Source organism: Chlorocebus sabaeus, chromosome 3, assembly GCF_047675955.1.
Source record: "Chlorocebus sabaeus isolate Y175 chromosome 3, mChlSab1.0.hap1, whole genome shotgun sequence".
NCBI lineage: Eukaryota > Metazoa > Chordata > Mammalia > Primates > Cercopithecidae > Chlorocebus > Chlorocebus sabaeus.
Window position 1 is genome coordinate 92518269 of NC_132906.1, and position 15987 is coordinate 92534255.

General features: G+C 36.2%; 1 protein-coding gene across 6 annotated transcripts in view; it reads right to left on the reverse strand.

The window, feature by feature from the left end:
- The window catches only part of ANKRD10 (ankyrin repeat domain 10), a 36379-nt gene that overhangs the window by 10827 nt on the left and 9565 nt on the right, over positions 1 to 15987 (reverse strand). For 3 of the 6 annotated variants that reach the window (XR_012092625.1, XM_007960900.3, XM_007960901.3), the window contains exon 4: positions 3373 to 3608. Coding sequence is in view for 2 of the 6 variants with exons in the window: in XM_007960900.3 (XP_007959091.3) it covers positions 3373 to 3608 (236 nt within the window). In the remaining 4 variants the exon portion in view is untranslated. Of the gene's footprint in view, positions 1 to 211; positions 3287 to 3372; positions 3609 to 4460; positions 4555 to 15987 lie in introns of those variants that run through there. The other 3 variants (XR_012092627.1, XR_012092626.1, XR_012092628.1) reach the window with 2 other exon arrangements.

Sequence of the window (15987 nt, forward strand, 5' to 3'; positions counted from 1 at the left end):
TATGAAAGTTAAAGTATGACTTCTTGTAGCCTAACTTCCAAGACAGGTAATATTCAAGCAATACAAAAGGCCAAGTCTTTATTCTTCACTTAAGATCTTTTACATCAGTTTCCAAAAGAAAATTCCTCCAATTTAAAATACTTGAAGGTAGTTTACTAAAAGCAGAGATACTACTTTTTACGGGGAAAAGTGGTTAACATTCAGACAAGTGTTTTGGCTTTTTTTTTTTTTTTTTTTTTAAGAGTGAATTTTACAGGGATCTCCTTAAGAGAGAAAACTTTCTGGAAGTAATTAATTTTGTAAATATAAATTCCACACTAAAAGCCTCAATATTTGTAACTCTTAAATTCTAGGAAAACGGAATAGACTACGTTTTATTGATAACTTATGCAGCCAAGATATTATCCCTGCACCTGTAACTTGCTTTTAAAGCCAAACAAAACAAAAAACCCAACTTAAACTCTTCTAAATATTTTTATATGTGAAGTTACTCAAAAGTATTTTATATGCATGTGTTAAATGAGGAAAAAACAACCTTTTTTTTTTTTTTTTTTTTTTTTACTCTGGCATGAGAACCAAAAACCTAGTAATTCAGATTAAGGAAAACTTAAAACACACACATTTAAAATCAAAACAAGATGCCAGAAATTACAATTAAAACAAACTAAAGCAACATATCTTTAATTCAAAACTAAAAAACTGGCCAAATAATGGAAATAGTTATGTATCTATTGAAACCAAGAACAATTTCATGTAGAACACTCAGGTAATTGGGAGAAAAAAAAATCCTGTTTCAATGATCAAGAATGATTCCCAATACCCAACATACCACATTCAGTATGCAATGTAAAAGGGGGGGAAAATCACCTTTTCCCACAGGGAGAAGAGTGGTGGGAGTGTGGGTAAGCTGAAGATGCCCATCTATACTCACACAAACACAAAATAAAATATATACAACACACGCTTGTGACGTGTGGGGCAAACTGAAGGACTGTCAACTACATAAAAGACAGAACCATTAGAAGTTCCAGGAAATCAGTCAAGTCACAGTCAGTATACAAATTAGGAAAACCAGAGATGAGCGGCTTTAAAGTAGTGTGCATCCTGGCTGAAATATTTCTGTGATAATCACAGAAACGTCGGTCATGTACTGTGTACCTGGAACAGCAGCTCAACCTGTTAGGTCTACGTATTACCTGCAACACGTAAGCAGAAGTGCCGGCTCCAACCATATTTTTGTCTAAATTGGCACCCTCAGGCTTAGGACCAGGAATGTATGGTTTGGGAAGGCTGCATGGCGAGTTTAATGTGCAAAATGGGAACTTCTAATCACTGGTCAACCAAAACAAATCCTCCTTCTAAAGGAAAAAAATAAAATCCCCGGAAATCAGCAGGACTCTTTAAACCAAATGTATATAGTTATGGAGGATTAGGAAACAAGGAATCCCCAGAAATGCTTTTCAGGGTAATTAAGCAACGTGGTACTGGCCAATTCAACTGACCTTAGAAACCCTGAGACTAGTTTTACAAACTCTTCTAGGTGCATTTTGAGTCCAATTAGCATGTTAAGTGATCTCTTTTTAAAAATACTAAACAATTTAAAATTTATCAGCAATAAGAAAATGAAGCATAAATCATTTTTCAAGGACATTTAGACTATAGTGACATACACGGGCAGACATGTGCAATTCCTGCATGAGGGCACAAGGCCACTCTACAATATTAACCAGGCTTTAAAGGAAATGACAAAGGATTTTTTAAAAAAGTGGATGCTCTTTAAAAGGCTTTGAAAATACATTAGAAAAAAATGTTAAAACATGGTACAAATAAATGACAATGCTGAATACATCACCATTAAAAAAAACCATTTTGAATTTTATGCAGTTCTTCATGTCATGCTTATGATTTTAGCATCTTTCCGGAAATGCTTAACTCATAAAAATCTTGAATTTTATAAAACTGTTAAGTTTATACATTACTACAAAAAGTCTCATCACAGGAATTTTTATGGTGACAAGATTTAAATAGTTGTGAAGTACATAATGCTGACATTTTATCAACTTTATAGGGAAAAAAATGTTTCACTTGGACACACTCATTAAAATAAGGTAGAAATGATGATATTGGTTCATGAAATTTAAAGTTAACCAAAACCTCTGTATTTTTAGGTGCTTAACTGATAGTCACTCAGTTTTTCTTATGCTATAACTTGGTACAGTTTTTTTTAGACCAACAGGCAAAACTGTGCTTATCCTCAGCAAATCTGAGCTCACAATCTGGTTCATTACTTTACACTCCCACCTCTCCCTTTCTATGTCCACTAAATACGCCTGCCAGGCTATCACATTTACCTTATGACTCTTTTTTTTTTTTTTTAAGAGACCAGGTCTCACTATGTTGCCCAGGCTGGTCTCAAACTCCTGAGTTCAAGTAATCCTTCTGCCTCAGCCTCCCAAGTGCTGGGATTACAGGTATGAGCCATGACAACTAGCCTAAGACATCTTATAGATACAGATGATTTTCCTATAGGAAAGGGAGATGTTTTCGACTTCAAGAATGATTGGCTGGCTGCTTATCTGCAAACTCAAACATACCTTAAAATACAAATTAGCCCGGCGTGATAGCATGCACCTGTAATCCCAGCTACTTGGGAGGCCGAGACAGGAGAATTGCTTTAACCTGGGAGGCGGAGAGTGCAGTGAGCTGAGATCACACCATTGCGCTCCAGCCTGGGTCACAGAGCAAGACTGTCTTTTTAAAAAAGGGTGGAAAAATACTTACAATGAAAATAACTTACCTTAGGGACTTAAATCCTCAAGATCAAATTATACACCAGATCTTGCTGTGATAAATGAACACGTATTACCATGTGGGGTACAGAGACCAGCTGAGGTCAAATCATAGTACAGAAATAGTACAGAAAACATTTACCTTCCCGAATGTGAAAATGTTTTACTGCCAGACCATCAGCAATTTTTATAAGCCCAGGAACATTTACAAGAAACAAATTATTAAAAAAAAAAAAAAAAAAAAAATCAGGCACAGTGGCAGATTTTCTTTAATAGATATATTTCGAACAGATACAACAGATTAAAAAATCTAATTCACGGCAGGTAAACATGGCTGCTCAAAAAGTTCCACACAGACATTTACACTTGGGCTGTCAGTATTTCCCTCACATCCCCTTTTGTTAAGTGTCCCATCTTCGCAGTGGCAGTACAGGAGAAATCTCCACCGTCACCGCACAATCCACCAGGCACATTACCACCTGAAGTGAAGGTCTCATCTCGAAGGTGCATTCAGCCATAAAAAGAAAACATATTAAAGAAAGGAAAAATAAGTGTGCTCTTCCCACCCACAAAGTGGTCTCACCTTCAGTTCTAGCTTTCTTTACTCCAAAGGCTTCTGAGTCTTCCAAGCATCTCTTTCGATTTGTTCCCACACTAATATGATTAGGAAATACATTCTGATGACCCCCAGTTAAGATGCCATTGTTATAGAAATGGTTCAGATGACAATTCTGGAGGTTCAAGAGAAACTGGGCACACTCTTGGAAACCCTGGGTTTGTGCAATGTCTGCTGCTGTCAGGCCACTGGCATTTCTCAGGCTGTACAACACAAAAACACTGAATTACACCCCGTCCGCGTGCTAACCTGGTCTCTGCTCCTGCTGAACTGACTAGCTATCTGAGGGTGGTATGAAAGAGTAAACAAATTCATAGCAAATCTTCATTAAAGAAGTAGTTAATCAATCTAGCTCTGTAACTAACTTCTCTTATACACATTTGATTTCTAAGCAAGATTTGGGAGATAAAATAAATATGCTAAACGTTTTAAAAAGGCATCTTCCTATTTAACTTCTCAAAATCATGTTTTATGTTTAAATTTAGTCTGAAGAATCTAAATTTATGCTAACTTCAGACTTGAAACTGAATTATATATTATCTGCACTTAATTTTAATAACCCATTCCTTTAGCGTGAATAAAATCATAACAAACAAACATGTACTGAAATTGTCCATGGCATTCATAACTGTCTTCCTAAAAATAAAAGTAATGGCTTACCAACAAGCCAGCCTTTATGCTTACATGTGACACTGTAAGTGGAAGTTTAGAAGGATGTCCTGACATTGAAGTAACTATCATCAGACTTCAGAGCTGAAAAGCTGTGTTTTTCTGTCAGATTTTGATTGTTTTGGCCTTGTTTGGAAAAACTTGCAAGAGTATTACATTTTTGGCATTCTAGAGCATTTGAGTAGTTGGTTCCTTTAAAAAGGCTTTGAATACTGTCCTAAAAACTCATCCCTATCACTCACAAGAACCGAAGTTCTACCTGGCTAATAGTACTAAAAAGGAAAGGACTGGGATTTCTACAGTAGCTAAAACTCAGATTAAAGTAGGAAATGGTGGCAGAATAAGTGAAAGAGCTGAATAAAGTAGAGTAAGTTGAACTTGTAAACCTTTAGACACTGAATTAAAACTGAGGGATCAAAGGTAACTCCATGTTGAAGTTCCCCTGGAAGACAAGAATGTACACTGCTCTGTGAAATAAACCTGTAAAAAAGCAGACATCCTGTTAGCTGCAGGTTGATAAACAAACTGGAGAAGTACTTAACAGCAAAGACAGCTTCCATACCTGTTCAGCAAGCTACACTACATCCACAGCAAAAGCATGATGAAATAAAGGCCTTGTGCTGTGTCTCTCAAACAACCAATCCAGAACCCTGATGCCTTTCTTGGGGTTACTGTTAATGCAAAAAAACAAAAACAAAACAAAAACAAAAACAAAAACACCCTGCATTTGAGAGTGAAAACTACAGAATTAGGGACAAATAATATCTTCTTATTTATAAGAACAATAGTGTTGTATTCGTTATTTCCGGACATCATAAAGCTCTGACCTCAGAAATGAAAAGTGGGCATGGACGCTCACTAAACGTGTCTCTACTTTTTAAAGCATAAATGTATTATACATTTTGAAAAAAGACCCAAATCCTATTTGATCAGGTATAAAAGAGAATTGAGAATCTCAGAAACCAACAAAATTCTTAAAAATGTCAGGCAGCTATGTGCAGGATGATTAGAGACTAAAGTCGGTATTTTTATTAGCTAATAAGACTTCATGGCTATGAATGGCCGTATTTTCTAGTATTGCATATTTTTATTTTGATATATGAATTAAATGAAAAGGAAGCACCAAAGTTTGGGCAGACTGAATTACATTAATTACACTTTGTACAAAATCAGATCACCTTGTTATTGAAATCGAAAATATACTAATATTAAGTGACAGCTTAATCATATAGCTGAACTTTTTATTAATGGTGTTATTTCACTTTCAAAAGATATCAGAAGTGCAAATGACCTGGGAGGGTCTACTCTGTCAAGAATGTGGAGAGAAAAATAAGCTGCCACATGAAAATTCAAAAACTCTTCAAGGAGAACGTAAGTTTATAAACTGATTATTTCTACAGATGAGCACAGACTTGCTCTCCAAAATCAAGAAATAGAGACATGAGAAGCTACTACTTAGTATTAGAACAAATAAAAATATGAAACAAACCCCACAGTAAAGATTACTCTTTAGTGGACCAGAGAATAAAAAAGAGCAAACAGATTTTTGAAATGGCACTTAGAATCATAAATACTATGCTGGGCGTGGTGGCTCACGCCTGTAATCCCAGCAATTTGGGAGGCCAAGGCGGGTGGATCACCTGAGGTCAGGAGCTTTGAGGCCAGCTTGGCTTACATGGTGAAACCCCATCTCTACTAAAAATACAAAAAATTAGCTGAGTGTTGTGGTGGCACATGCCTATGGTCCCTGCGACTCGGGAGGCTGAGGCGGGAGAATCACTTGAACCTGGGAGGCAGAGGCTACAGTGGGCCGAGATCACACCACTGCACTCCAGCCTAGGCGACAAGAGTGAGACTCTATCTCTAAATAAATAAATAAATACAAATTCGCTGACAGAAGTTTAGATGCTCAGTGGGCATGCCAACATGCTGAAGTTGTTAGAAGAACATCCAAAGCACATTCAATACTTTTATTCCTTATTCAGAAGCTGAAGACTACACTGAATTTGGGTTAAAACAGCAAGTTTACTGATCTTCCAAAGAAATATAACCTTAAAGAAAAATAATCAACAAAATAGTGCCAACATATGGAGATTCCTGGAGACTGTGAAGTTTGAGAGTGTTAGCCTACACACAGATAGCACTGGTAAGCTCTCCCACTTCACTTTTTCCCCTACCAAAAGTAGTTAAACATGTGCTTGTCCTTTACTTAGACCAACCAAATTTCCATGTGGTCTTAGGTATTATCTCAAAACTTACTTTACTAAAAGAGCTCAAAAGATGGAGTATGGCCCACTCATGCTATATACTCTATTCGTGCATAAGGACCAAAGAAGCAAGAACAATCACAGGTCAAACAACTTCTAGCAGCTCACATAATTTTGGGGCACCAGAAGGCAGACATGATGGGGAGATCAAAAAGTTCTAGAAATTGTATTGGACAGGTATCACAATCTAGGATACACGGTAACTGGAGGAATTACTTACAGGAGACTGTAATTTTGCTCTACATTTAAGTGGCACTATCTATGCAGCATTATCAGAAACAGAAATATCCAGCACCCTTTCTCTGCTGCTAGTGAGGTACAAGAACATTTCAACTCTATCATTTCCCTTGTTACCAAGGGCTGAATGTATACAACATACAGTTTAACTTGATAGCATTTATATTCTACTCTGAGGAAATCTGTTGGCACCTGACTCAGGAACACAACACAAAACGACACCACCATCTCTTGCCCCTGAAAGTCTTCATTCTCGTTTCCTCTCCTTACCTACATTCATCACCTCCACTATCCCTGCTCACATTAAAAACCTTGCAAGTGGTCGCTCAACTGTGTAGTGCACATTATAGAAACTGGCCTGAAATGATCATTAAGAATCATCTTCCAGAAGGCACTTTTCTAAAAAGGACTATGCAGTCATTATTTTAGACTTTGAAGACCTTACATTCTCAGTTCCACTCAATTCTTTTGTTGTAGGCTGAAAGCGGCCTCAAGACAATTAAGCATGGCTCTGCTCTCATAAAGATTTATGAACACTAAAATTGAAATTTCATCTAATTTTATACACTAGAAAATGTTATTCTATTGATTTTTGCTCAACTATTTAAAAATGTAAAAACCATTCTTGGCCCACAGGTCATACAAAAAAAGGCAGCAGGCCAGAACTGCTGAATAACATTTAACCAAACAGAGACTGTAAATATTCCTCTGTTGTTATGGGGTACACTGTAAATTCCAATACAACATATAGGGATTAAAAAAACAAAACAGCACATGCATCACCTCACTTTTCATTTGTATTGAATTAGCTATATAAAAAATAAAAACAAAAAATTATCGTTAACTAGTCACCCTACAGGGCAAGGTAACACTACTAGAATTTATTCTTTCCATCTAGTAACCACTCTTTTTTAAAGAGACAGAGTATGTCCCTGTTACCCCAGCTGGAGTGCAGTGGCACAATCGTAGTTCACTGCGGCCTGGAACTCCTGGGCTAAGGGATCCTCCTTAGCCTCAGCCTCCCAAGTAGCTAGGTATACAGGCATGTGCCACCATGCCTGGCTACTTTTTTTTCTTTTAATTTTGAAAGAGATGTTGCTCAGGCTGGTCTCAAACTCCAGGCCTCAAGTGATCTTCCCACCTCAGACTCCTAAAGCACTGAGATTAGAGGCATGAGCCACTCTCTACTTCTATGAGATCTTTTTTACCTTCCATGTAAGTACAGTATATGGCGTATTTATCTTTCTGTGCCGGGCTTACCTAACATAATGTCTTCTAAGCTCATACGTGTTGCTGAGAATTACAAAATTTTTTTGTAATGGCTAAATAGTATTCCACTGGGTACACATACCACTGTTCATGTGCTAACAGACACTTAGGCTGATTCCAAATCTTGGCTATTGTGAACAGTGCTGGAATGAGCATGGCAGGTGCAGATGGCTCAGTATATGGATTTTCTTTTGGATATATACCCATTAGTAAGACTGCTGAATCATATGGTGGTTCTGTTTTTAGTGTGTTCAGGAACCTCCATACTGTTTTCCACAATGGCTGTACAAGTCTACATTCCCACTAACAGTGTTTAAACATTCCTTTGTCTCTGCATTCTCATCAGCATGTGTTACTGTCTTTTTCATAACTGTCATTCTAACGGGGATGAGACAGTCTCTCATTGTGGTTTTGATGCTCTTTAGAATAATTTCTCCTCTTAATATTCCTCTACTCTTAATAATGGATTTTCTGAAAACATCTATTAATTTTATGCACTATTCAACTCAAATAAAACAGTAACTTTTTAAGAGTTGCCAAATCTGTCACAAAATATTAAAGAACAAGAAAAATATATAAAGGTAAACTTGAGAGGGGTGTAAAAAAGAAGACCCTAAGAGAGCACTTAGCTGTAAAACAATCATTCATATTCCTAAATTGAGTGTGTTTGGTTACATGTTCTAAGTGCCTTGCAATAAACCAGGCAATATGCTTTATCTGGAAAAAGGGAGCCCTAACTTCAAAGTCTGAGTTCCTCAAACTTTTTTAATAGTTAAATTTCAAATACGTTAGACTGAAAATAATTTGGGTTTCCAAGGCAAAGATTAGAACAAATAATCATTAAAGATCATAAAAGAGGTTCAGGTCTTTAAATTGTATGTTCATATGTGCTTTCCTATTTGTTAAGCAATATTTCAATTTCCATGTTTTAATTGCTAAAATTCAGTAAGAGTTGGACACATAAATGAAACACTTGATTTACAGGTTCTGTGTTTCCATCTACACTCAAACCTAGTACTTCTAGTTCTTTGTTCTGTCATACTACTTTTTAAATACTCCATCCTTTACCCTTCACTCCACAGGTTTTTTGTCTGTTTGTTTTAAACAGGGTCTCACTCCCGTCACCCAGGCTGGAGCGCAGTGGTAAAATCACAGCTCACTGTAGCCTCCTCTACCTCCCGGGCTCAGGTGCTCCTCCCACCTCAGCCTCCTGAACAGCTGAGACCACAGGTACCACTACCATGCCCAACTAGTTTTTCTGTTTCTGTTTTTTTTTTTTTTTTGAGACGGAGTTTCACTCTTGTTGCCCAGGCTGGCGTGCAATGGCGTGATCTTGGCTCACCGCAACCTCCACCTCCTGGGTTCAAGAGGTTCTCCTGCCTCAGCCTCCCAAGTAGCGGGGATTACAAGCATGCACCACCACACCTGGCTAATTTTTTATATTTTTAGTAGAGACAGGGTTTCACCATGTTGGCCAGGCTGGTCTTGAACTCCTGACCTCAGGTGATCCACCCACCTCAGCCTCCCAAAGTGCTGGGATTACAGGCAAGAGCCACTGCGCCCAGCCATTGTTTTTAAGTTTTTTATGGAGACTGGATTTTCACTCCACAGGTACCGACTTAGTGTATTACGTGACCATAGGCACTAACTGCTGGCCACTCCTGTCAACCTCAAGTGAGGTATCAGTAGTAAAGACAAAGTTCATCTGGACTCTGTTTACGCACACTATTCCAAAGGGAAAATTAAAGTATCCAGAAGAAAGAGTTTAAAGAGAGTCTCAAAAACGATTTTGAATGCAAACTGGTGGTAATGAAAGTGTACACATTATTTTCAGATGAAATCTTCAAAACAGACGCACTTTTGAACTGAGCACTCCCAGTCTGATGCAGCTGGATACATGGGCTGTGCCTGACCTAAAATGCGTGTCTGTTCATTTCTGAAAATAGCAATCTGTCATTCTACAGCTACAGCCTGTCCTCCCTGGTCCTCTCCAACATCCATTTGAAAAATCTTTGAAAATGGGAAGAGATTTTTAAAACTCAAACAATGGTCAACTTGCGGTTCAAACTGGTTCTAGTTTGAAGTTCTAAAATTAACTTTCTTTAAAAGAAACTCAGCATGATCAGACTTTTAGGCTAGCAAGCTAAATGTGCTGCAATTTATTGTGGAAACTATGATGGCTGTGCTTTGATCTATAAATTCTATCCCTGTAACATTCACCAAGACTGGGAAAAGCAGCCACTGAGCAGGCCACCCATCTGCTCTCTACTATTCTTTCAAAACAGGAATATTAAAATGTGGGACAACACGGAATCATCTTTACTGTGAATTACATGTTCTGTTAAACAACTGGCAAAAACAAATCAAACCGGCATTAACTTTACTAAAGACACAAATGCTGATATGCTATATTTTCTTATTCTGAATAGAATATTAAAATGTATTACCTCTAGGCCAAGGACAGTGGCTCAACCCTATAATCCTGGTGCTTTGGGAGACAGAGGCAGGAGGATCACTTGAGGCCAGAAGTTTGAGACCAGCCTAGGCAACACAGGAAGACCTTGTCTCTTCAAACACTCCAATTGATACCTGAGAACTCTCCCCAAAAGAACTTTCACTAAAATTTATATCTAAGAATTCTCCCCCAAAGAACTTTAAAAATCAGGCTCTACTCTGAAGCCAGCCAGGGTCCCACCAGTTTCCACTTATAGTGCCACAATTCCAGAACAAAGGAGAAGCCATTCTGATGAGAACGACTTTGTTTTGATTTTGAAAAACCACAGATCAGGAAATACCTGAAGTTTAATTTTTAGAATCCGAGTTGTCACATCACCTCCAGGATGTTTTCTTATTGTTAATGCCATGTGACAATAAAAGATAACAATTTTTATATAAATAATATTTCTGTTAAAATTCTGATCTCAACTTAGCTATTGTTAGTTTACAAATAGAAAGGTAGATATCATAAATTAGGAAAGCAAAGCATGCAAATCTAAAGCATCTCTATCTGAATTCCTAGATTAGCGTTAAAACCAATCACCGCAACAAATACCTCAACAGTATGCCTCGTGTGCAGAAAGGAAGCGATACTGAGCATTCAATGCCACAGCTGTAAGGTTTTCGGAGAAGCACCTGTGGCAGTTTCAGCAGTTTCTATATGGAATGCTCCCCCTTTCTAGGATTACTTGAAAAAATCAAGTCAATTCGAATTACGTAGCTGTAAAACATTGACATGTGTAGTTTTTACAGATTCAGAATCTTCTGTGTGATTTCAAACGGGCAATGGTTCATAATACAGGAAACTTAAATAATAAGGGATCACATATTTGCAGGCAACATTTGGATTAAAAATACATAGACACACATAATGTGCAGAAGCACACTGACTGAGCTTAAGCCATTGTCATGTGACCACCTTGACCACGAGCTATTGCTCTAAAACACTGCCTTTTAAATTACCTTTGGTAATTTTTTAGCATGAAGCCAATTTAAATATGTCAATATTTCAACATAAGTTTAACAGTATGGACTAAAAACCATCAACTCACGATTCTGGTTACTTTAAAATTTGGTATGCTGTATCTCAAATACATTAGTAACTATTCCTAGATGGAAATAAGCAAATACATGGAATCATTAAAAAAAGATAAACATTACTAAATTGTCCATTTGTACAGACAAAACATTAGCAAACATCTTAGATATCTTCAGCAAAAGAAACACGTGTATTTTTAACCCTTTGGTATCCAAAATCTTATTTAATTATGAAGACTTTCTTAAATATATCCTTCAGTTAATAACAGGAAGAAACTATTTTAAAGAGTTTCTACCTAAATAAATTTGGTGCCAAGTTTTCAAGTTCAAAGTTACTGAGGATAGTTTTACACTGCAATTGAACCACAATTATGTTTGCATACATTAAAATGTAAAACCATCATTCCAGGAGTTTGATGAAATATTTAGCATGCTCCTGCTACAATATAGCAAGGGAAAAAGACATTTGGATTTAGAAATCATTGGTTTTATTTGAAAGCACTATCTACAAAAGCAGTAAAGAAATTTTATCTGTATTTTAATCAAGCTGGTATGAAAAACAATCAAAATTCTAAACTTAATTTCTGAAGTCTGGAATGGTATCAACCCACTTACTGTCCCTGTCTAGCAGGCAGAACTTAACAGATTTCTCAGGAAGAGATTCCTCCATCCTGAAATACTTTCAACAACCAGAAAATAGCCAAGACCAGACAAGTGTGCTGTGGTGACAACTAGATAAAAGGAGGCTGATGCACAGTGGCTCACATCTGTAAACCCAGTGCTCTGGGAGGCTGAGGTGGAAGGACTGCTTGAGCCCAGGAGTTTAAGACCAGCCTGGGTAACATAGCAAGACCCCCATCTCTACAAAACATTTTAAAAAATTAGTTGGGCATGGTGGTATGTGCCTATAGTCCCGGCTACTTAAGAATCTGAGGCAGGAGGATCACTGGAGCCCAGGAGTTTGAAGTTGCAGTGAACTATAATCATGCCACTGTACTTTAGCCTGGACGACAGAGTGAGATTCTGTCTCTTTAAAAAAAAAAAAAAAAAAAAACAGAGGCAAAAAGTAGCATGTGAGAATGACCAGAATTCAGAGGACCTAAAATCAGAAAATATGAATTCAAAGTCATAATTCTGGTAGATTTTGTAACTATTATTCTGACGGGCAAAAAAATGAACAAATGAAAATAAACCACAAAATGAACGGCTAAAAGTAAATCTAGGTTACATTTTGCCATGGGCAAAAGTCGCAAATGAATTTAATACTAGTATTAAATATGCTCATCACCTGTATTTGCCCTAATGAAAATCTGATTTCTAGACCGGGCTCTATGGTAAACAAAGGTGGGTCATAAATGGTCAATTATGATCCAAACTAAGACAATTCCATTTTAATTAAAATGTCTAAAAGCGAAGCAGTTTTCGTGGCATTAAAATAGTCTACTAACATCACATTCTAGGCTTTTGTTATTATAGCCAACTGTGCCTACTTTCTAAACTAGGCAGGAGAGACTTTTCTAGAGTTAGTCACTGAATTTGCTTATATAAGGCTATTGATGCTTCTCAAGCTATCTAATGATCCCAGTTAAGATAAAAATAATTAAGTTAAAATACATGTAGCCCAGCTGAAGATCTGGTTACCACAGAATAAATGCTTCCAAAGAAATCTTCTCCTATAGAAAAATTCTAAGACTTTGCCATTAAACACTGGCATCCGTATAATGTAGTATTAAAATGCATCTACAAATCGCTTGAGATGCAAGGAATGCTGGTTTCATTCTAAATCTCTTTATTTCTACTCAGTGGTATAAAGCTATTTTACTAGCTGGTTGACATCCTCCACTTTATCTCAAGAAAATAAAGACGAATTAGCCAAAATTAATTGGTACCAAATTACTAAAAGTACAGCTAATCCAAGGCTCGAATTCTGCTATTTACAATGTTAGTAGTGAAAAGATTTTCTTATCAGCAGATAGTAAGTTTTCAAGTCTTTTTCCAAAATCACATTAAGACTTAATGTTATACTGTTACTTGTTCCACTGTCCAAAAGAAAAATGAGACGACAATCTTTTTGTAATATATCCTCTTCTTCCAGTCAAAAAACCTGAGTATTAAGCAAGCAGCACTCAAATACTGGCTGTAGTGGAAAAATGGAACTACTATATAAGCAAGATTAAGGATGGTGACAACTTCACGTACTTGCTGAAAACTCCACACAGAGATTGGGTCCTTTAAAGTACACAAACATTGGAGTTTGGTCACAAGTTAGATTTAATCCTGTGCATTTTAATTTTTAGATGTAAACAATGGTAAATAATAATGACCAACATATAAGCCAGAAACAGAGTCTCACATACAGAAAACTTGGCACCAAAACTCAAGATTTAAAATAAGAAAAGAAAAAGAAAGTCCATTAACATACTCACGTGTGGTGCTAGAAAATTTAATACGATGCACAGCAGCTGAAATGCGTTATCTTACAGATGCAACCTACATTAACAAGTAAGTTATATAACAAACCGTTCTAGCCACAGACACTTAGTGTACTTGCCCTTATAATTATGTACCTGATGTCCAAAAAAGCACAACAATTGAAGACTTTGGGCACTTTATGTAGCAGATATATAAAAAGCAAAGCAGGAATTAAGAGCAAATTAATTTAATAATACTGATATAAGGCAGCTTTTAATCTATTCACAGGACAAGGAAAAATTTATGTTATCTCCTAAATATTATAGCATGTAATATGAAGAGTTAATAATCTGGTCCATTCTGAATGAAAAAAAAAAATAAGTAACTTTAAATAAGTTAATTCTATGCTCCTTGAACGTCTTAAAAAAAGAAAAGGTTATGATTTGCTAGGACTACACTTTACCATATGAGCAGCATTACAGGGAATAAAACAGACCTAGTACCATTATTTTGGAGATTCAAACTGTTACACGGTGGTGGACTAAATGGGGTAAAGTATAAAAATGTGCAGAAATCAAGAAGCAACTTACAAATTAACTTACTGACAAAAGTGACATTTTATCTAGATGTTAAAATGAAATAACCACATATACAATAGCAATGAATAATGATTACTTGTGCTCTATCTCCAGGCCAAAGGCTTATAACTTTGAGAATTGTTTTTGGCTAGGTAGCTCAGGCTAAATATTTCTTGTAAAAAAAAATATGAAAGCTCAGTCCAGGGAAGTCACCATAATGCAGGGTCTTGAGGGGTGGCTCTTATACTGAGAAGGAAAAACAGACTGGCACCTGAGCCCATCTCAGCCACACCTGGTGGAAAAGAGACACTTGAGGGCCCTGTAACCAAGGACAGAATTGTAAATAAAAGATGCTCATTTTCAAAAAGACACCTACTGAAAAAAGGACATTGTGATATTTATTGGCTAAAAAGATTAAGCTATCCATAAAATGAATAAAACACCTTTGTAATAAAATGTTCAGGACCAATTAGAGTATTATTTAGAAAGTAAGTCATTAAAAATATCACCCTCTAATTATCCACTGTTTCAATAAATGACAAGCAATTTAATCATACGACTCCGTATTTTATAATGAAAGCTTCTGTTACTAAAATTAAAGATGAGTTTTTAATCTAACTACAGCTAAGAAAAATGCACAACTTTGCTTTAAAGCAATCCACTGAGAATCATCTCAATGTTCTACTATTGTATAAAACATACTATCAATTGTTTCAACATTACCTTTAGTCACAACTAGACATGAAGTCGCGAGAGTCCCTGCAATGTAACAGTAAATAGAGGCCATGTTTATAATACTAAATCACTATATAAGGATCACAGCCCAAACTAATGGCGAATCTTGCCAATAAACTTAACAAAACAGAAGCTAAGATATTCACAGATGATTGACAGCCTCTGGTACCTACACATGTTGTGCATGAAGCTGTATGGTTTTGCTGTCTAGGATCTATTTTCAATATTTACTATAATACAGAGTCAAAGCAATGAAATGGAAACCAAAGGGTTAAACTAGTTTTGTGGGTTTTATTTCCTCCAAAGTCTAAATGTTCACATTTCTGATTAGAATAATGTGGTTTATAATTAATCTTTATGAATTATTCGTAACATTTAAGGTAAAACAAAAAAGCTGGTATCAGTTATTTTGGTTATTATGGCTCTATAGCTTACACTCAATATTTAAGGATGAAAACCGCATCCACTTTGTTAATGCTGTGAACTGCAGAAGAAAAATTTTTATAATATAAATCTTTAAGAAAAAGTTAATACAAATAAATTTAATAGTTAAAATAAATGTATAATGCCATGGCTAGCTAATGATTTGCATATAAGATCTCACTTCTAAAAGAATACACGTAAACATTAAGATTGTCCTATCAAAGCATAAATAAGCTAACTGATGTAAGCTGAGCTAAAACAAAAGATATTTTAAAATAATGCCACCAGTACCAGAAGCTTACAGCAAGCTTGAGGTCTTTAATGAAATAATCCTATTTTACAAGGAACTATCAACCATTAAGTTATAATAGGCTTTAAAACATAACTTGCTCACATCTGCTAAGATGTGGAAATCAAAACAAAGAAAAGTGAATTTTCTTCAGAAACCTTTTGAGCCA